General features: G+C 39.4%; 1 protein-coding gene across 2 annotated transcripts in view; it reads right to left on the bottom strand.

Annotated features, from left to right (window-relative positions):
• Positions 1-298: 298 nt before the first annotated feature.
• The window catches only part of Scn3a (sodium voltage-gated channel alpha subunit 3), a 106,658-nt gene continuing 84,172 nt past the window's right edge, over positions 299-22,784 (bottom strand). For both annotated transcript variants that reach the window (XM_075985012.1, XM_075985013.1), the window contains 8 exons: positions 22,425-22,598; positions 14,356-14,478; positions 10,475-10,747; positions 9,597-9,650; positions 8,930-9,067; positions 7,744-7,848; positions 5,427-5,697; positions 299-3,540 (listed from right to left, as the gene is read on the bottom strand). In XM_075985012.1, coding sequence (XP_075841127.1) covers positions 2,345-3,540; positions 5,427-5,697; positions 7,744-7,848; positions 8,930-9,067; positions 9,597-9,650; positions 10,475-10,747; positions 14,356-14,478; positions 22,425-22,598 — 2,334 coding nt within the window. In that variant the 3' untranslated portion in view covers positions 299-2,344. The remainder of the gene's footprint in view (positions 3,541-5,426; positions 5,698-7,743; positions 7,849-8,929; positions 9,068-9,596; positions 9,651-10,474; positions 10,748-14,355; positions 14,479-22,424; positions 22,599-22,784) is intronic.

The following is a 22,784-nucleotide window of genomic DNA, read 5'->3' as shown; positions in this document are numbered from 1 at the left end:
GGAAATATAATAAATTAACGGAAATAGACAGCCACTGGTGAGGGGTGCTGCAAATACTGCTGAACCTGAAGGTTGGATCATGCGGGCTGGCCCTTCGATGAAGTAAACAGTTCACAAAACGGCTTTTAACTAGTCTTTATTTTGACAAACTTCTGGGTAGATCATGTAACAGGGTGTTACAAAACTCATGTGAACTTTTATGCGTACAAATGTCAAATCAAATACAGGTTTTCATTAGTTGTGTAAAATTTTACCTGCCAATAATAATTAAAAAAAAAACTCAGTCCAACAAATGAGATACAGTTAAAAAATGAAATATTTATTCTTTTGGCTCAATAATGAAGTAGCTCACCATTCTTTTAGGAGTAGCAATTCCCTGCATGCAGTTCATCAGTATACTACAGTAAATAGTTTTGTAAAAGGGATGAACATTAAACTTTTGGCTTGTGCAAAAAAAAAAAACCCAAAAAGAATTATATCATGTTAGATAATTGTACAACTTTGTCACTTTGTTCCTGGCTAAAAAGGACAGAGCCCATGTTATATCCATGATAGCTTTAGTGCAGCAGAATTTAAAAAAATAAGCCTAGTCTGCATATGCAAATACTACAAAAGTTGAGTTAAAAAAAACAAACTTCCATGAGTGAAGGATTATCTGTAGGTAACCAGAGTCGGTAGAAAATGGTCAGGGTTAGAGATTTTGACCAACATATCTCTTATTAGAATGGTAGAAAATATATTATAACAAAGAAATCCACAAAACCCATTGTCTAACTTTTATTTTAGGAAATTATCTGCTGAAAAGTCTTTTGGATGCAAAAGTTTGGAATTCTGATTAAAAATAAAAAGCAAAAGGATAAGGTAAAATAAATTGCCATGTCATCAACCTGAAAATAATTTTCTTATGTACAAATGCTGACAAAGAAAACTGATATATTTTACATTATTTATATTTAAACAAATTTTGGACTCTTTTTTTTTTTTAGGAAACTATGAAGTATAGGTTTTAGTGAGAGGCCCTATACAGTGTGTTTCCTTGAAATCAATAAAGACACATTGTGATACTCAAGTTGATTTAACAATGCAAAAATAAAGGTGCTTTAAAATAATATCAATGAGATTTTCTTGACAGGTAGACAGAGAGCAGATTAAATTCATTCTACCACCAACATGTGACTCTTCTTACCAAAACGTGTGATAAATGGATTGATTAAAATAGAGCAGCTTAGGCAATATTAACATGCATTAGTGGTAGCCTTCCAGCTATTTCTGTGTGATGAATGGTACAAGATACCTCCCTGTTTGAAGCTTACAAAAGACACACACACTGTGGTACATATTTGATTTAATAGAAGTTGTGTATTAGGCTATATATACGTTTATATATATATAGAGATATCTGCCCAAACATGCACCACAGGATAAAATAACTATTTACATAACAGAGGGTATTTAATTGACACAAACTGTCAGTTTTGCTGAGAGTGGAAGATGGCAAAGAAATACTGCCACAGAAAGTGAATCAACTACTCTAAAGGGGTACTTTGGATAGATTTTTCTAGAAGAGAAAGATTAGATAACTTTGTGTGGGGATGGGGTCATTTAACCAAACTTAAATAGAGAACTCTGAAACTTAGAATACAATTTGCACTTATTGAAACAAAATATTTTGCATAAAAATAATCTTTCAAACATTAGGGGAGACTTTACAAGCACATAACTGCTCCAGTATAAACAAACATAAAAGAGTAAAATACTTGTAAGTTAACGCCATCCAGAAAGTAGAAGTATTTGAAACTGCTAACATTAGAATTAGTTTTGAGCAATAACTTTATCTCTCAGGCAAAATATTTTTTTTATGATTACTGGAGAAATCTGTGGACTTAAGAACACAGGCTTCTTATATATATATATATTTTTTTCCCTTAACGTAAACGACACTTACAAAAATAGTGACATAGTGTTATGAACAGACTATGAATCAGGAACCAGGAAGATCCCCTGGGACAGATTTTGTAAAAATATGGCAAATGTGGATGTTAAAAATAGAGCGGATGGGAGCGATGTACTAGCGGTGTTTGGTGGTGGTGTCATGGTCACTTTCACAAGGGAGTTCTCAGCAGTGTCAGCTGGTAGTGGGCGCAGCAACCTCTTGTCAATGTTGATACCCTGTCTCACAGAGTGGCGGCGACAGAGAGGCCACTGTCTGGTATAGGCACTGACCTTCAGTATTTGTTGAAACAGTCAGTTTGGCATGGACCTCTCCGTGGAGTCCAGTTGACACACACATGTTACCTTCAGAGGCTGTAAACAATTGATTACAAAGACATTTCTCTGTTTCTATTTACTTTTGATTTTCTCTGACCTCTTTCCCTTTGCTTTCTTTCTCTGGTTTGTCTTTCTCAAACTTTTCCGTGTCTGGCTTTGTCACACTATCATAGGAAGGAGGAGAGGTGGTGGAGGAACTTCCATCTGTCTTTTCTGGAGTGGAATTCCCATTTAATTTGTCAATCACCATATCTCCTTTTATAGGCAGGTCAATCCTCCCCTTGATTGTCTCTTTATCGTATTTACTTGATATGTTTTTTAACCTTTGCTTTAAAAGATAGCATCTGTAGTTGCGCTGAATAATGGCAGCAGATACTTCCTCTTGTTTGCGTTTCAGAGTGGTGGTGATCGGTTCATAGGAGACTTTGGAGGGGTTGGAAGCCATGAACCGATCTTCCATCTGGATTCGAAGGGCATCCATCTCTCCACTCTCACCCAAGACACGCTTTGTAAAAGCAAATAGGATGTCCAGGCAGTGGATGCGGTCTCCGCTCACCATGGGCAAATCCATGGCGATGAGCTGGACTTTGTTTGGCTTTGCGATGAGAAGGGGAGGATCCAGGGCAGCTGCAAAGTCAGAGAGCTTGCAGAACTCTATGAACTGAGTGGCGTCTGGGTCGAACTTCTCCCAGACCTCATAGAACATCTCAAAGTCGTCCTCACTCAGGGGCTCTGCGCTTTCTTCTGTGGCGACGCTGAAGTTCTCCAGGATGACAGCGATGTACATGTTTACCACCACCAGGAAGGATATGATGATGTAGCTGACAAAAAAGAATATCCCCACAGATGGGTTCCCACAATCCCCCTTCACCGAGCTTCCAGGGTGAATAGCATCGGGGTCACAGTCGGGAGGAGCACTGTTGAGGATGGGGGCCAGCAGTCCGTCCCAGCCTGCCGATGTGGTGATTTGGAACAGGCAGATCATGCTGTTGCCGAAAGTCTCGAAGTTGAACATGTCATCAATTCCAGCTTCCTTTTTAACGTAGGCAAAGTTGGACATCCCAAAGATGGCGTAGATGAACATGACCAGGAAAAGCAGGAGGCCAATGTTGAACAGCGCAGGAAGGGACATCATCAGAGCGAAGAGCAGGGTGCGGATGCCCTTGGCGCCTTTGATCAAGCGTAGGATTCGGCCAATCCTGGCCAGGCGGATGACTCGGAACAGGGTAGGGGATACAAAGTACTTCTCTATCAGCTCGGCCAGAAACATGCCTATGAAAAAGTACACAGAAGACAAATGAACAAAGAGTTTATCGATGTTTATATAAATGTTGTATGTATATGGCTCTTTTTTCGGGGGGAGGGGGCAGGGTTTCTCTGTAACCCTGGCTATCTTGGAGCTCTCTCTGTAGACCAGGCTGGTGTCGAATTCAGAGATCCACCTGCCTGTGCTTCCCGGTGTGGAGATTAAAGGCATGCACTACTACTGTCTGGCTTTTTGTGCATGTCTAATTTAAAAAATAACCTTACAAAAACTTGTCTTAACTAAACCTTTGAATCCACTCTAATATTGGCATTTAAAAACGATTTAGAGTTTTATTCAATAACTCTATAATACAACATTATGAAGCAATGCTGATATTTGTAAATTCCAAAATAATATAAAATATTAATATGGCAGTTTCTGGTTATACTTCCCAGTTACTATGCTTTACTGCTAAACATGAAATATGGCAATTAGAAATAAAGATTATTTCTAAAAAGACTTAATTCATTGTTCCCAATGGCAGTGGCATTCTTTAGTTTGAGAAAAGTTGACTATATCTGGCCTATAGTTTCTACATGTATAGTTTTATAATATCCTCATTTCCTCTTTCTGCCTGTTAAGACCCCGCCTTTTTGCAAGAGCTGTATCAAATGTCATTTATCTAACTTCTGAAAGACTGTTAAATGCTTTGGACAGTGTTGGCTACTGCTTAATTTTTTTAAATTATATATAGTACTGTTTGAATGAGAATGGTTCCCATAGGTTCATATATTTGAATGCTTGGTCCCCAGCTAGTGGATCTGTTTGGGAAGGATTAGGAGGTGTGGCCTTGTTGGGGTAATATGGCTTTGTGGTAGTAGGTGTGGCTTTGTTGTAGTACTATGGCCTTATAGTAGTATGTATGACCTTGCTGGAGTAGGTGTGGCTTTTTTGGAGTAGGTGTGGCTTTGTTGGAGGGGGTACAAACTTGTTAGAGTGGGTATATCACTGGGAGTGGACTTTGAGGTTTCTAAAGCCCATACCAGACTCAATCTCTCATTCCTTCTCTGCCTGCTACCTAAGGATCAGGATGTAAAGCTCTCAGCTACTGCTCCAGTGCCATGCCTGCCTGTATGCCATGGTGATCACAGACTAACTCTCCGAAACAGTAAGCAAGCCCCTAATTAGATGCTTTCTTGTGTAAGAGTTGCCTTGGTGTCTTCACAGCAGTGAGACAGTGATACTGCTGTGTTATGATGATGTGTTTTAAAGTCAGGTGCCTCATCCTTAAGCCTATTTACCTCTGGCCGAATGTTGTGGTTTGAGTGTAAGCCATTCCCCACAGGCTCAAGAGTTTGGACCTTTGCCATGATGCTGCTTGTGCTGTTTTGGAAAGTTGTGGAATCTTCAGGAGTTGAAGACTTATGGGGAGAAATTATGGGGTCCCTGGGGGGGGGGCAGGGCTTGAGGTTTTATAGCACAGCTCAATTTCCTGTTCTCACTCTCCATCTCAAATACAGGTACACTTTAGCCAACTGACCTTCTGTCCCATGCCAGGCTTCCCACACCAGGATAGAGTGTATCCCTACAACTGTGAGCCAGAGTATGTCCTTCCTCTGTAAATTACTTCTTCTTGATTACTGTGCCCCAACAATGAGAAAGGTAACTAACACGAAGAGGATACACTGAGTTGTTTCCTGCTTTCTTCACCCTTCCCCCGAATCCATTACTAATACTTTAACTTCTGACCCATTAACTTGGTAAAGAAACTCAAGTTTCAAAATTTTATCCAAATATGATAGCATTGAAATTATCATTCTGCACACTCCATTATTCTCCCATTGTATTTCTGCAGCAGGATTTGGAGGAAATGTTCTCTAGGAGCATGTCTCTGTGGTCAAAGTGCTCTTACCTACGATGGAGAGAATGACCACCACAAAGTCAAAGATGTTCCAACCGATAGTGAAGTAGTAGTATCGGAGGGAGATGAGCTTCAGCACAAACTCCCCAGTGAATAGGACGATGAATACAAGGTTGATGCGGGACAAAACCAGGGTCATGTATTTGCTCTGGTCGTCAGTCTCCACCATCATGGTGACCATGTTAAGGCAGATGAGGATCATGATGCTGATGTCAAAGACTTGCCTGGTTACAAAGTCAAAGACCATTCCTTGAAATTTGTTCTAGAATGAGAGGGAAGATAAGGTTACTGAATACATCACATAAATAGCGACCTGGTAACATCACAGATCCAGATGAGGCTCTCATGTATGCACCCTCCTTAAGATACTCTAAACAGTCTTTAAGCTCCAGTTTACTTCCTATTGTTTTTTTTTGTAAAATGAGAAGAACCGTACCACATGCCAGTAAATAGCATACTTGCTTTATTTGGGTTACCTAGTAAGACAGAACTGAATAAGCCAGAAACTGGTAGAAGCTGGCTAAAAATATGTAGAGCCTGTTTGTTTAACCATGAAAGTTTTTATACAGATGATTTCAAACAGTAGTGAAGATTTATGAAAAGGTAAATACAGATTTTTCAATTAATAATCTGTTTCATTTAAATATTTCAAGAATTTTCTGTTATTCCTTATTTTTCCCTCAAATGATGTTAGTTATACTTATTTAATTCTATTTGTTTATTTGCTAATTTATCTGTCCCCCCATCATATTTTCCTATCTATGCTTCAACAAGAATTCATGAAAGGATTAGAGCACTGTTGGGTCTTCCAGAGGACCCAGGTTCAATCCCTAGCACTCACACGGTGGCCCATAACTCTTTGTAACTGTAGTTCCTGGGTATCTGATTCTCTCTTCTGGATTCCATGGGTACAGGCAAGTACATGGTGCACAGACATATGCATAAGCCCAATGCCTCCCAAACACAGCTTTTTAGAAATGCATGAAAAATGCTTGCCTAATTAATACCTGTTTCAGGAGACATATGCCTTTAAAGTCCCATGTAAACCCAAGTGCAAATCTGGTTTTGTTAGATAACTAAAAATAATTTATAATACACACAGAAAATCCCATGGCTTATGGGAAAAAAATTCAAGGTCATAAACCAAGCATGTTTGTAGATATCAGTGACTTTTGGTGAAACAGACAGATTCATTCCTTTCCGGGTTCAGTGTCTTCCCATCGTTCCTCCTTGTACTACATCTCCCAGTTTCAATTACCTTTCAATGCATAGTAAGATGATGTCACTGATGAGGGTTCATGAAACTTTTCAATTGAGAGTTTTGATGACCAGAGGCTTTGTGGGCAGGGGTACAGTTACCTTATGGGCCTCAGTGACCTTTCTCGGAGGGCAGATGAGTTAGGGTGCAGCTCTGAGCATGACCCATCATCATCATGCCATTCTACGTTTGTAAGTGTGGCACACTATGCCTTTGAAAGATCTTTATTCTCTTGCTGGTGACACAAAGTTTTTGAGAGAGTTTTTCTTTCTAAGCAAGTTGGAAATGCTTTCTAGTCTCAAGAGTGAGAGAACCCCAAAAGACAAATGGTTTTCTCCTGTGTAGAACCTAAATTTAATATATATCAAGTCATAGATAATATGGAGAAATTATACCATGAATCTAGATAGACAGGGAAGCATGAGGAAGGAGAGGATGGAAGGGGTAGGGGGAGCTATGAAATGAGTGTGATGTGAAAACAAAAGAGTTTACTATTGGGGGGGGGGTGCCGGAAGGCAACCAGAATGCAGGGTGCAGAGGAAGTAAGGGGGGCAGCAGAAGAGGAAAGTTACAACGGAGTCTAATGATACACATGTATGAAAATGTTATAAAAGTATTTACCTTGTGTGATACCTTAAAAGCTAATAACAGAAGGAAAAGCTAAAATGAGATTTATACTAGGGAGGAAACAAGAGCATAGAGCAAGGGAATGGTGGTGGGCTGGGCCGTCTGGGAACCTCCATCTACTTAAAAAGACAAAGTCAGAGGAGTAGCCACCAGACACATTGGCAGCAGGAGAGTGAATCTTGGTTCAGGGCCAGTTCTTGGGAACTCTGAGTTGGAGATTTCAACACACTAGCTACTCAGAACATCCCAGAATTTTAGGAACTTGACACTTGTTACCAAGTTTGTATCTGTAGACTGTACCGCACAGTATAAGATTTGTGAATCGTGCTATAGATTGGTGGTATCACCCTCTGTGTTCTGATCTAGACACTATCATTAAAATATCATCTTAGACTCTTAATGAATACAAGATACCCTTCTTACCGAAGGCCGAGGGATGGGCTTCTGTGGTTTTTTGGAGCCGAGTTTCTTCATTGCATTGTAATACTTCTTCTGTTCTTCCGTCATAAAGATGTCCTGACCTCCAAAGTAAACACACAGAATAACCTGGTTACAATCCCAACCTGTGTCACAATAGCATTATAACTAAAATACTTCTGAGTCCTCCTTTGATCTTTTCTCAATTTTAAGTGGATTTTATCTTGCTAAATATAGATTCATTAATCTGCTTTTCTCATTTATGTGAAATACTGCAGAGTTTAATATTATGCAAAGCCCATAAGCATGCAAAATTCTGATTAATCCAGCATCCTAATTAGATTATATTATATTCACAATGCATTTTAAAGTACTCAAATATTTATTTTCATTGAGCCAAATATCTTTTCTTCCTCTCTTACAGTTGAGAGTTTTACTGCTGTATGCAACAGTTTTTAGCATTTTTGTTCATCAAACAATGTGATTGGCATAATTGCAAAGGTATATAACATGGTGTCATGCTTTTTACGTGGGTAGGTCATTGGAAAGGAAGGTGGATAAATGTGCAATCTTATGCAAAAGGGGGAAAGGCATAAAAAAAAGAACAAGCAAATGAACAGGAAGAAGGAAGAAAAGTTATTGTAGACACAACAACAAATTGAGAGAGTCAGGATTAAGCTTAAGACTTTAAAGGATAATATAGAGTTTGCTGGGCAATGCACCTCAGGAAGAGAAAATATCACATATAAAGCCACGGAGACAGCAGTGTGTGTCTGAGTTCAGAAAAGGTCAGAAAGATTCCTGCCGTTGCCATCTGACAAGTTCTGTTGATGATGTGCGTGAATGGGGGAATGAGTAAGTAACAGGGTCAGGGCTGAAAAACGAGGTGTGGGGGAAGAGGAGGCTGATGTATTGGTGAGGGTAATTCCTGAAAGACTCCATAAGCCATGCTAAGAGCTGGTAACCACTGGATGTCCTGAAATAATGGTTATATTTCTGGGCCAGAAAGATAGCTGTGCAGAGGGTGAAAGGAGAGAAGTCACTGAGTAGGGACTGTAGCCTAACTGGCTACAGAGCAAGAGTGGAAATAATCGAAATCCAATCTCTTGGAGTCATGACTCCAAGTATCTGGTTGGCTGGGTGCCACACAGGAGCTCTGAGCAGGGAAGGGTGAGCCATGGCAGACACTCATCTTCTTCTTTTGCTGGTTGAAGTTGTCTATGATGACACCGATGAACAGATTGAGAGTGAAGAACGACCCAAAGATGATGAAGATGACAAAGTATAAATACATATACAGATTTTCTTCATATACAGGCTGGAGTTTGACCTAAACAATAGTGAAAATACAGAATACTATTAGCAACGTGGACACTTCAACTAAATAATGTAGTGAGTGTTGGTACTTCCTATGAGCTTGTCTTATCATGTTTTCTGATATTATTTTACAATATAATTATTTTCTCAAAGTAGCATGACATTTGAAAATTTCACTTTTTATATCCAACATGTTTTTCCATTATAACCTTCCTGCCAACTATTCTACAGCACAAATAACACTGATAAAAAATGCATCTAACAGTTGGAATAGCTCTATTTGCAGGGCTGATGTGATGTCTCATTTTCCATGTAATCTGACAGCTTTGTAGAGTTAGACATACTACCTATTACATATCGTACCTACCGGGACCAAACTACTATCACCACATAAGCACCTGTCTTAAAACAACCGTTTCTACCTGCATTGGTAAATACTTTGGGTTTACGCACTATGGAATTCTGGGTCTCTCGGGTCAGTTCTCACCAGTGTCTACTGGGGACAATCTAGAAGCTGCGAAGAGTGTCTGCAAGCTACTTACGTCCCGCGAATCAACTGCTGCATACATAATATCCATCCAGCCTTTGAATGTGGCCTGTAAACAATACATATTAGAATATGTATGAATATCTCACCTAAATGTATTGCATTTGCCAGACATAAATACAATGGCGCTGTTTTAAGTATGTGTTCATACATCACCATAACATTTTCTACACACACAGGTATTGAAAGGAGTCAAATGAGGCTCTATGAAATACCACCCTACTACTGAATATCAAAATTTGTGTTTAGAGTTTAGAATTTGTTTTCTTTTCTTCCGTTTGGAGAAATTCTATTTTTTTTTTGGTTTTTCTATAGCAAAATATACCTGGAGAGTTGATTAATGAAAATTTCATCTCAATCTCATCTTAATTCTTTCCAGAAACAAGATAAAATTTGTGGTTGAAGCCTGGGTTGTATTCAAACACAATTCATTTTCACTAATAACTGACTAGCAACTGTGCTGTCATAAAGTTAAAAAAATATACATTACACATTTGACAATGTATCCCTTAAGATTTCACATGTACAATGACCTCATATTATTTTAGACATTGCTATGGAAATATCTGGCTAAAAATTCATGCATTTAATTCATAAATATAATATGTAACTGATATTTCAATCTATACAATTTTTACATAAAATAAAAAATTGAAATAATTATCAGTGATATAACATGAAAAACACAGGAAGAAGAAATAAATTCTGTGAAAACATTAAGATTGCATTCTTGGGGGATATAAAATCACTGTAATGTCTCCCTCACAGACAGATAATTAATTAGAAGCATCATCAACTACCTTCCTACTTTTGAATATGAATTATTCTGAGAACAACACAGAACGTTGTCAGATTTGCACAGTAGCCACTTACCACTTGCAGCAACGCCAGGTAGCCCGCCCCCACGTTGTCAAAGTTGACTTTCACGTTCTTCCACCGGGCTTGCTTGCCAAGAGCTTGGCAATCACTGAAATTGTTGACTTCGCTCACGTTCAGCGTGTTGCCTGTTGTCATGTTAACACAGTGATAGAACTTTCCAGCAAACAGATTCACACCCATGATACTAAAGATCAGCCAGAAGATGAGACACACCAGTAGCACGTTCATGATGGAGGGGATTGCGCCAACAAGAGCGTTCACAACCACCTGTGGGGGGACAGGAGAGCCAGGGCTTGCTGAAATGGAAGCTGTTGCAGATGTATATGCATTCGGCACTCAGACACATTTGGAAGGGATTAAATGGGTACCTGGGTAGACAGAAAGTTCTAGAATGTTTGTGTGTGTGTGTGTGTGTGTGTGTGTGTGTGTTCTACTGCATATTGACTGGTAGAAGCAAAGAACAGTACAGCTAAAGTGATAAGCAAGAAAGGCAAGCAAAATACAACAGAATTGAAAAGAAACAGACAAAATAGAATAAGATGGAGTCAGAAAGTGCACACTAGGGAAAAGGGGGTCAGGGAGGAATATGCATTAAATGCCAACAGTAGTAATTCTTTGCAGTAGTATATTAATTTTTGTGAACTTGAGTGAATTAATGATGATCTGAAAGATTAAGTACGCAACCCCATCACAGGTAAAGTGTGTAAAAGGCAAAATCTGTTTCCTCACGTCAGGTACATTTATATGATCATGAAAGTGAGGATTAGGGGTTTCAAAGTCTTTTGTTTTGTATTAGAAAATCTCTATCTTTTAGACATAGAATGAATTACAGGCAGAGGTAAGATTTCTCTTTAGATGTAAGACTAGAAAACAGATCCTATTATTATTACTTGTCAATTTCCTACATACATGTTCTCCTTGAGCCTATATTAATCTTTTTTGCTAGGCTGACCTGTTTAGTGAAGAAATTGCCCAACCACCTTTTCTTTCTCAGAATCTAGGAAAGATTAAGATACACTGAAGATCTCAAGGATAGCAAAAGCAGTTTTTATAACTTCACTTATTCTACTCAATAGTGGATTACTCTGCTAAGTATCCTACTCAATGAAACTATTGTCTTATTTAAAAGTATAGTCAACATTATTTTAGAAATTGACAGAAAAAAATGGTAAACTAGCATCAAAATTTGAAATCCAAAATTGTAGTGTTTTCCTGTTAATCCAATTTTATTTCCTTTAGAAACTAAGTCATGTAGATTATCCTTGCTAGTTTTCTTTCCAGATTAAAATTATGTACAATGACCTCTTCCATACTGCTACAAATTCTATCTTCAAATAGAGTGGCTACATTTGGCTGAAATCTTAGGTGTTCCATATGAATTAAAAGTACTAATCTTAGAATATTTTTCAGATAAGAGAAAAATTGTACGTTTTCAGACTTATTCAATTGATAATTCCTTTCTGTTATAAACTATAAATATGATTGTTGACCAAAGTCCCATGTGAACCCCAAACCACTCAAGCTATTGCCAAGACTCCAAGTTGCTGTCATTAAAACTGGTGGCGAGGCCCCATGGCTGAAGACAACACCCACATAACTCACTGAACATGGAGAATTAAAGCTGGTGCCTACATAAAGCCTTTATGCCAATGGGTTAGCATCTTTGGTACAGGAGGGTGCTCGGTAGGATACCACAGTAGAAATGTATAGAAATGTAAACAAACCCAGCTACAAACCTTCTGATCTACAATGGTGTCTTGCCTGCAGGATATGCTAGTGCAATAATGGCAGAAAATTTGTGGGAGTAACCAGCCAGACACTGATTTGATTTAAGGTCCACTTCACGAGATGGAACCCATATCCGGCACTGCTTGGGTGACCAAGAACCCGAGAGCTCGGGTAAAACCAAACAATACTCTTCTGAGAAAACAAACAAAAACATAGCAAAAAAATGACATTCTGCTACACTCACAGATCAGTGCCTTGCTCAGCCATTACCGGAGAAGCTTCTCCCTTTAGCAGATGGGAACAAAGACAGAGACCCACTGCCAGACATTATCCTGAGAGTAAGATACCTTGGAACACACAGGCAACCCTAAATGGGATGTCTCCATCAAATTCCTCGTGTGTAGGAGCTGGAGGGGATGGAGGACACCAAATAAACAAACAAGACCTCTAAATCAATAGGATTGATGTACATACGAACTCACAGAGACTGACAGAGCATGCATGGGGCATGCGGGGGTCTGCTCCAGAGGAATCCTACAGCTGAAAAGAGAAGTGGACACAGGCCCCCATCTATAACTCAGAAGCTTTCTGCAATTGACAACCACCTGAAAATCTAGCTTTCTCGAAGGGAGTCTCACCAGGAAACAATCTACTCTTATGGGCAGGAGGCAAGCCCAGCTGTAGATGGCCGACAGGAAACAAATTCAAACAGCATCTTTAAAGGTTCCTTGTCTTATAATGCTGCGCCAGGACTTTTTTCTTCTTTTAATTTTGTTTTTAATTTTATCTTACTTTTCATTTCATATATATTCTCTCTCTTTTTACTCTATACTTTGTGTATATTTTAAGGTTTCCTGTTTAGTGATTTTAGTCTTGAGTGTATGGAAGAGTGGGTCTCTGTATTTATATCTGCGTCTTGAACTCTTTTCTTTGTTTTATCTTCTTTCGATTTAAGGTTTCTTTTTCTGCCTTATTTTATTATTGTCTCTTAGAAGCCTGTTTGTTTTCTATTGAGAGATAGAAAGGAGTGTATCACGTGTCGGAGAGGGGGTTGGGCTGAGGGAAGGGAGGGGAAATTGTGATCAGCATATATTATATGAGAAAAATAATCTACCTTAAATAAAAAATAAAACAAAATAAGTTTACAACACGAAGCTCTGAAGCATCAGGAAGGCTGAGATGGCATCAGCCGACTGCTATTTAGAAGAGATTTCTATGAATTTGTTAGCATAAGCAATGACATAGAATTGGCTGCGGGCAAGCCAAGCGTGTCTCCGCTCACAGTGCTGCGAGAGCAGCTGGAGGGTGGTTTCATTTTCCAGGATGAGTAAATTCTGCAGTCAAGGCTGAAGGGGTTTATTGCCCCAAACAAACCACCTCCTAACATAAAAACCCCATGGCCTTGAAGAAATTCAATATCCACGTGCTTTTGCAAAGCAGATTAAACAAAGCCGGCCTTCTGTGCAAAGCAGTCCTGAAGGCGTGGCAGGCGTGCGTTTTCTGTTGTTGAGACAAGATATCCTTGCTCAGGAGGAGAGCAGGGGAGGACAAGGCTGGTGCTGTGGAAAAACTGAACATCACTCAAGATGTGTGCTTCGAAGATTTGTGGAGCAAAGCCAGCTTGTTAGAAACATGTAGCTAATTATCTTGGCAACTCACGGTAGATGTGAGGGATATACCAGTTTTGCTGGGTGCTATGACTTACTTTAATTCAAGAAATAAAGCATTGCCTTTTTAAAATGTTATTACTGATACCTTTTGAGAACTAAAATGTATCTACTGAAAGCCCAGCTGGGATGAATGTTGCCAATAGTCGTTCCAAAGTGACCGAGCAATGTAAATAATAGTGACACATGGAAGTTGTAGTGTGTGAGTGTGTGTGTGTGTGTGTAGTGTGTGTGTGTGTGTGTCGGGATGCAAGGGAGAGGGACAAGAATTGTGAACTCAAGTCCCAGATGCTGGTATTTGCTTTGTCTCAATTCCTGGGTGTGTGTTTAAATAAACGGCAATTTCCAGAAGAAAGGCTTGCTGTTCTCTGTGGCTTTAGCCCCGAATTATCTAATTCTGCGGGGATCACTGTGTGTCTGAGTCACGTCCTGCATGGAAACCTGACTTGAGTTCTAGAGAGCACCGTTGGCTTTTCTTACCCTCATGCCTTCAAAGCGGGATAAGGCTCGGAGGGGCCTCAGCGCTCTCAGCGTCCGCAGGGATTTGATGGCACCAAGTTCGGAGTAACCAAGAGCATTGGCTACCAGGCTAACCAGAGAAACCTGCAGATGGAAATGAAACTGTTAATCTACTACAAAATCAAGTGTTTGATCAAGGCACAGCATATACTGTCCATTCTTCAGTGACAGCCAATGGACGTGTGACTAGCACCCTTCTGGCTTCATCTTCCACACCCTCTGAAGCTGCCTGCCTCATCCCTAGCTCTGCTTTCACGACCAGTAAAATGTGATACTTATTCATACTTATTATCACTTAGAGGGATGTCATGTCGCAGGCTTCTTTGAGAAATATGTGTATTTTTATCATTGATAATTCAGGGCTTAGTTCAAAAGCCCAATCCTGTTGCATTACCCTGCCAAATAAAACTTAAGACTTCTCTCCTGAGTTGTATGATTTTAAGGTTGTGAATCCTAGAGATACTTGCCAGGAACCAGGGCTGGTCAGCTGGCTTGGTGTTTGATCTCTGCCTCTGTATCACAGAAGCATTTTAAAAGGTGGATGTGAAACTCTGTTCTTAATGTACCTAATATGGTCTTGTTAGATATCAATTAGTGGAGCCATTGTGTTCTCGTTGGATAAATTTGGCATATCATTTATAAAGTTCAAAACAACAATGCACTGGATTAATAAGGATAAAATTTATCTGAAAATAGTTTATCAGGTGTGGATTTCTTAATAATACAATACTCTTCTGATAGTGATCACACATCTTTCTGATACTTGTAATTAAGTTGAATTTTAGTTAAGTATATGCAACAGTAAATGACACACATCCTTTTGGGGGTAGGGGAGGTCATTTGACTTGATATTCTTTCTGTATCCTTCCAGGCCTCCGTTCCCAAGTCTGTATACATGAAGGCGGATACCACTGCTTGCTTTCATCCACCCTGTCCAGCCATGCAAGAGAGCAAAATGAAATGCTCTCTTCACAGCCAAGAGGGAGAGCTGCACTTGCTCAAGAGATCAGAGTGTGGATGCACAATCCTCACTGCTTGGGTTGCCCTGTGGCCCAGCCAAAGGCTATGAGGGCTTCATGCAATTGAGGTTTTCCAATGAAGAATACAAAAGTGTTTGAGTGGCGTGTGGGTTATCACAGAATTTCTCAGAAAAATGGAACCTGAAATGTCAGCTTGCTGGGTATGTAAGATGAGGACAGTTTAGATAGATTTAGAGGCAGGGACCTCAAAACTACCTGTTCTAATTCTTGAGCTTGGCCAGAAACACGAGATGACTTTGATTCTGTCCTAGCCACAGGTGGTGAATGCCAGAGAGAGTTCTAATTTCTTATCTCTAAATGAAATGAATACCCTGTTTGCAGGCTACCTGTGAAGTTGTGGCTAAAACTCCAGCCCAGACAGAAATTAATTCCTTCTGGTGAATACTCTAGAATTAAATATCTGAAGTTTCATTATAGAAATGGATACACACACACACACATATATACATGGGTATATATACACACATATGTAATTACACATATTTTCAATTTACTATATACATCAAATCATACATTTTATAATACATAATATATGCAAAATTTTGTTTTATAATTCATTGTATATAATATATAACATACAATTTTATATGTTATTATATTTTTGTATATTTATAATTTATTATATTTACTAAATTGTAAGTTTTACAAATTATTTTACAGTCTAAATTCTTTTTTTTGTATGTTGAAAAGATTAATTGTAATTCTTGTTTTGTCTCTCTTCTCCATGCAAGCATTTAGTTGAAAATAAAAGCCCCTTTTTTTCTTGTGAAACTATTTACATGCTGCTTTGGTAAAAAGAAAAAACTTGTAACTTTCATGTTTGGGTCAGAAAACTGACAAATGTGGTAGGATATGTATCCTGATTGCAACCCTTGAGACCCAGTTAGATACCCCGGGGCGATTAGGGTCTCCACTATTGAAGAAGAGAACATTATAGGAAACTCGGAGGCTATTAAGGATGACTAACAGGACTCTGTTGAGGCCCATTGAGGGAAAGCTATTTGCTCCTAGTCAAAGGAATGCACTATTGCTCTGGCCCTGGGTGGAGACTCAACAGTGTGATCTGCTCCACAGACTGGAACATTATGTACTATTGTTTCCTCCCTTAAGAATTAATCCAGTTGGGCTTGTCAATCACCTGACCAGGAGGCCGCCTCTCATGAAGGTCGATTCTCCTAAAGCCATGCCAAGGAGCTGAGGAGAATGGTTCTTTCTGTAATGAGATAATGTACTTATCTCCCCCAGAAGCCTTCGCCCCACTCAGCCACTTGAAGAGCATCGCCAGGCTGTTATGTGGCTCCTCAGCGATGTGTCCGTCTGCTTTTCTACGTCAATCAAAACAACAAAGATCCTTCTTCTTCTTTTTCCCTACACTGGTCAAAGGCTGGGCATGCTTTCCCTGGCATCCTGGGCCTGCCCATGCTTCGAATGCCTTCCCCTAGTCCTTCTATCACATAGCTTCTTATGGATGGCACGGCTTTCTCTCTTCCTCTTCTTCATCTCCTTTTGCTGGGAAAGTCCAGGATTTACAGTTGTCTGCCTTACAGTACTTCTCTGAGCCAGTAATGAATTTGCCCGTGAGCTTTATTTTTAACTTTGTTTTATTTTATTATTGTTATTAATGAGGCTAAGAAAGGATCCCCAATTTGTCCTCTGACAAAAGGGATAAATATTTTAAAAAGCCAGCTGCATTCTTACCAAAAACTGTTAATGGAATGACAGAGTCTCAGAGCTGAACTAGAGCAAAAGTGTGCTAAACCACCTGGGTCCATCTAGAAGCCCAGAAGATCACTGACTGTCCTCTGCTTCATTATAATAAGATCTCCATATCATTAGCCTTGCAAAACTATCTGCTACCTTCATTCATAGGATGTCATCAGGAAATACATAAGGGCAGAAAACTAAAATGTTGTATCGTGATTTTTTTCCTTTGGGTACAATGGAGTACTACTATTGGACTTTGCCCCTGATAACCATAGCAACAGTTGTCAGGCCTGTAGTAAGAGCACTCCCTCCCTCATAAGGGGAAAAAGGGAGGGTCCAAGACTCTCACCTGAGATGCCAGCTATTGTTGCTCTGCTCCCCCCCTTAGCTGGAAGGGATTGGGGATATATAGAAAGCAAAAGATTAGTTGAAAGCAGACTCTGTCATGCAGTTCCCATGAGGGCACCATTCATGACAGGGTGGAATTTTGCTGTGTAGTGTCTATGTTCCTGGTTAAAACTGCTTTACCTGTGCTCTGTAAGAAAACCCAATGAACTACTAGTATCAAGGTAATCTTGGATGAAATTATAATTCGCTCTGCCTTTGGCTCCCCCATAGGTGAGCTGATATTTGTCTCTGTCTCCCCAGAAAAAGATTAATACAACAAAGGAATGTAGGACAATCCCAATACATTCCTAGAATCCCACATCTCCTTGCCTGAACTGATATTTTTTTTCCCACTAAACATGGCCAAAAGGAGGTATCCAAACCTCTGGGGTCCATCTCTCCTCTCCCTCTTTCCTCCCCTCCCTCTCTCCTCTCTGATTGAATGGAGAGCTTCACTCATGCTAGATAAGCATTCTATAAGTTACAGCCCCAGCCTTGCATCTTTCTGTTCCCTTAGATGTGGACTGTGTCCTATAGCAAAGTTTCTCCCCATTCGTCATTCTGTTTCATCTTCAATTGTTTGCTTATTTCTTTACTGGTGACATAAGCTGGGAAAGGGCTTATGGATGGAAGCCTCAGATTGCTTTCTGAACATGAGATCCCCCACAACACACACACACACACACACACACACACACACACACACACACACACAGAGAGAGAGAGAGAGAGAGAGAGAGAGAGAGAGAGAGAGAGAGACCTTACTACCAGTAAAAATGGGGCGTATACCATAGGACATTTAGTCACAAAGGCTCTCAAATTATGAAATTGCCTGCGTCTTGATCATTGCAGTTTTGTCTATGATAGTGAGACGATGACCTAAATACTAATCTCTGGGCAAAAGATACATCCAGTGTGGTAGATACATCACCGGGGAGTGCTATGTAGTACCTCTAAGTCCTGGTTTCCACAAAATAACTCCATAAACCTTCAAAACACTATTTTTGTTTGTTTAAAAATGAGTGATCTGAATCATGTGATCTCTTCATATTTACTTCTTTGATCCTTTAAGGTGATTACAACAAAATCACACTACATGTTATTGATGCTGGAAAAATAAAAAAAGACCAAATTACAGTGTCTTTATCAATGGGCATATCATCTTTAATCAACTGCAACCCTGGATTTGAAATGCTGATTTGTTTGACTATGACAATGATTGCATATGTTTATGATGTCTGTAATTGCAAGTGATGAAGATGATTTTGCTGATGGATGATGTTATGCTTGCATAAAAATCTGCAAGGACCACACGCCTTCTAGTTGTTTTCAATACATTTCAAGTAAATATTAATTCAGTTACACATTTAGCCCATCAGCACTGGTAAAAAAAATAGTTTGCATAGTTCTGGAATATTATACCACATTGTGCATTTTTTGAAGATGAGATCATTTTGGTAATAAACAGCTACCCAAATGGCTGGAGTGATCTGCCTTGTACAATCTTGCGGCATGCAGAAGCATGGGTTAAGATGGTCGTCCATCTGTTGTCTGTGGACCTCTTTGTCACCATTCTTCTCACTCAGAACTTTATCCCACTTCTTCCATGTGACATCTCTTATCCACGACACCACTGACCTCTGCTTTCTATGTCCTAGCTTCTGTTTTCTGGGGTTACCCGTCTAAATCCCCGTGAAAACTTAAAGGGAATATGTCTTCCTTTAAAAAAATCCCCAAAGACATTTGATTTTCCTTTAAATTGTCACAGCTCAGTCTAATTTACTATTTGTTACTGCTTTGTTTTGTCTTTTGCCCAACTTCTTCACTGTGTTAAAGCACAGATTTTACCTCTGCGGTCCCTTGTTCGTTTCCACTCTGCAGTGAAAGCATGTCTGTAGCTTCAAAAAACATCTCTAACTTGCAAGGCCCTAAATTCACACATGGGATCCTGGTTTCTCTGTTGACTATCTTGACCATCTACACCTGAGTATCTGATAAACATCCCTTTCCTGACCCACCATTCTGCCCTTGTGCCAAACCTGCTTTCTGATAGTCTGCCTCCCAGTTGCTCATTCTGCCTGATACTCAGGTGTTTAAGGTAGAAGAAAACCTGTGTATGAAACTTACTCCATACCCTATCCACAATTTATATACCATAAATCATGACGTTGGTCTGAGACCAAATCTCCTCTTTACTGGAAGACTAAACAACTTCGTCATCCATCTCCCCACTTCCATTATTTACAAATGTCATTTAAAAATGTTGATTACATCCTTGCATGACTTGACTCCCCAAGCCTCCATCCGCAGGTACTGCATACCTAATTACAGTACATAGTGATGGCTTCAGTACCTTCAGACCCCATTTCTGTCTTTCCCCCGTGTCTCATCCCAGGCAAACACAGCAGTTTTCTTCTTGTCCGTGGCATTTCCACACTTATCCTCCCATCCTCACAACAGAGCCAAGTGGCTCTTTGCCTTTCTGCTCTCTGTTCTTTGAAGGGAGGCTGCCTCTCTCTGCCCACCTCTCAGGGACACCTACTTGGACAGCAGTTGACAACGACTTCCTGCTCCCAATCCGGAGTCACATCCTATCCATGACCCCTTGCTATTGCTCACCAATAATCTTCATTTCGACTTGGTTGTTTCCCTAATTGTTTACCATACCCCCAGCCTGCGGAGTACAGTTTCTGCTAGAAGTTGGCCTGTTTCCACCTATCTCCTTTGTCTCCAACACCTTGAGAATCCTATCAGGTTTTCAAAGAGATTTACTGAGTAAGTGGATTAATTTTAAGAGGTTAAAAAGATCATTGTAGCCTCATTTTGCATTTAGGTAGGATTTGAAAGAGGTTGCATTTTTTTCAAAACAGAAACATGACTCAAGTATATGAATGCATTTTTCAAAGATATGAAGTATTCCTTGTTCCAAATCCTAACTTTCTGTGGCTGTTTGGTATAGATCAGCAATTTACTTCTAAGATATTTTATTTGGGACTGGGGAGATGCTCCATCAGAGGTTAAGAGTAGCAACTGCTCTTCTAGAGGATCTGGGTTGGATTCCCAGCACCCATTGTGGTTTACAACCAGCTCTAACTCTAGTTCCAGAAGATATGATTTCCTTTTTCATCTTTTGTGGACACCAGGCACACATGTGGTCCACAGACATGTATGCCACCAAAGTATGTATACACATGAAAAGGAAAATAAAAATAAAAAAGATACTTATACTTTGAAAAATAGTGTTAATCTAGTGTAAACTGTAACTCAGTCGATTCAGTCCTTTGAAGATAAGTTGTTATCAACTGCTAACATTAATTTATATATTTTAGATCTTGTTTGGGATTAACGGATAAAAATATAGTATAAAACAACTTGCCTAGAAGTAGAAGGGTTTAACTAATCAGTTCCAATCTGGTAATTTTTTACTCAGTAAAAGACAAATAATTTTGGCATAATTGTCTTATTTCCTTTAAATATTACTAAATAGAATATTAAAAGCATCAATATTACATATTTTGAGCATTATATAAACCCTTGACCTTGAGAAGTTTAATTTTCTTAGAGAAAGAAATCCATGAGGTTACCTCATCAGTAAATGATTGCCATACATGACAAGAATAAAATATGAACAATTACACAGGAGATGCAGAAGGAAAAGGGAGATCTGAATTGAGGATCAAGAAATTTGGACACAGTGTTAGCTTTGTGACTAGTAGTTATTTCAGGAAAATTATTTAAGCGTCAGTTCCCTAATGTGTTGATTACAAGAAAGGCCAGCTTTCAAGACCCACCCCAGCTACACAAGAAAGAACATTAAACTTCCCTGTGTGCAGAGACTTCCAGAACAACCTAAGATAAATCTCTATTATCCATGAAAAACCAGCCGTGGAGATTGACAGTCATTTGTGGTGTATTCAAAGAAATTTAGCGGAAGATTTCTGATGAACTCAGAGGGTTGACCACATTTTGGCTGTAGGATGAGTGAGTATATGTAAGAAGAGAGACGATAGTAGTTGAACAGACCCAGGCTTGCTAAAATTGCTCTACTGAGTGGATGATCACATACAGAAATCACTGATTCATACTGTAAGGGTTAAGCTAAAAATTGAGTGCTTTTTTTTTATTACTAAGACACATCCAGAACATAGGACTTGGAGTGCCTTGTTCCACTGGGACGCTGTACAGTCTTAAACTGTGAGACATCACAGACTACAGGACACCAGCTGGCTGTGATTTCCATACTGTGACCCCATTGGTTAGACTGAAAAGATAAAACAGTCCGCAGGCCAGACAGATTCCAGGTTGTGATGTTTCTCTAACCACTGAGCCTATGTCAGTCAGAGCAGACCTTGTCTTACTCTTTCCATGGTAAATTTCTCACTGGCTACTGGGATACCCAACTACTGATTTAACAATATAGAAGCATTTCATTGTATATGTGTCTGATGGAGTATAGTAAATGAATCAATTATTCTTACTTAGTAATAACTACTTTAGTTGCGACTTAAAATACAAATCTCTCAATTCCTACCCCCTCTCAGTCTATCATGACAGTGTCCCCTGGAGATTTTTAAATGATCTCTTAATAAGCTAATTGCTCAGATCCAATCAATCGGCTAAGACTTACTTACATGACGCAACCACAGCTATCAGCTTGTGGTCCAGAGAAGACTCTATGTGTGTATTTCATCTTAACACTTCTACATTTGGGGCATGCCCTCTATTCTTGCATGTGAGCTACTTCTCATTGGGGAATTTACTGTAGGTTTATTATTATTATTTTAATCTCTACAGTTACATCAGCATGAGTGACTCAAAGTCTCAATCATGGAAATTATATATAAACGATGGAGCCTCCTTCTTTAAAAGTACTTCCTAGACATCATCTCTGGTACTCACATCAACAATCAGGAAGTCCAGCCAGCACCAGGCATTGGTGAAATAGGTTTGAAACCCATAGGCCACCCACTTGAGAAGCATCTCCAGGATGAAGATGTAAGTGAAGACCTTGTCAGCATACTCCAGCATGGTCTTGATGGTCTTTCGCTGCTCAATATATATATCTTCAAAGGCCTGTGAATCAAGAAAACCTTATTTATTACCAGAATGGCCTGCCTTCCCAAAATGCTTTAAAATATTTTTAGTCTAATATCAAGAACCAAGCAATGGTTGAAGCAGTATTGGCTAGGATCACACAAATGTTTTCTATCAGAATAAGTTAAAGGTTATAGCTAGCTGGGGATTAATAGCAAAAGAATG

This window comes from Microtus pennsylvanicus, chromosome 9, assembly GCF_037038515.1.
Source record: "Microtus pennsylvanicus isolate mMicPen1 chromosome 9, mMicPen1.hap1, whole genome shotgun sequence".
NCBI lineage: Eukaryota > Metazoa > Chordata > Mammalia > Rodentia > Cricetidae > Microtus > Microtus pennsylvanicus.
Note: the sequence above shows the minus strand (reverse complement) of the source record. Positions and strands in the feature narration are given on the sequence as shown.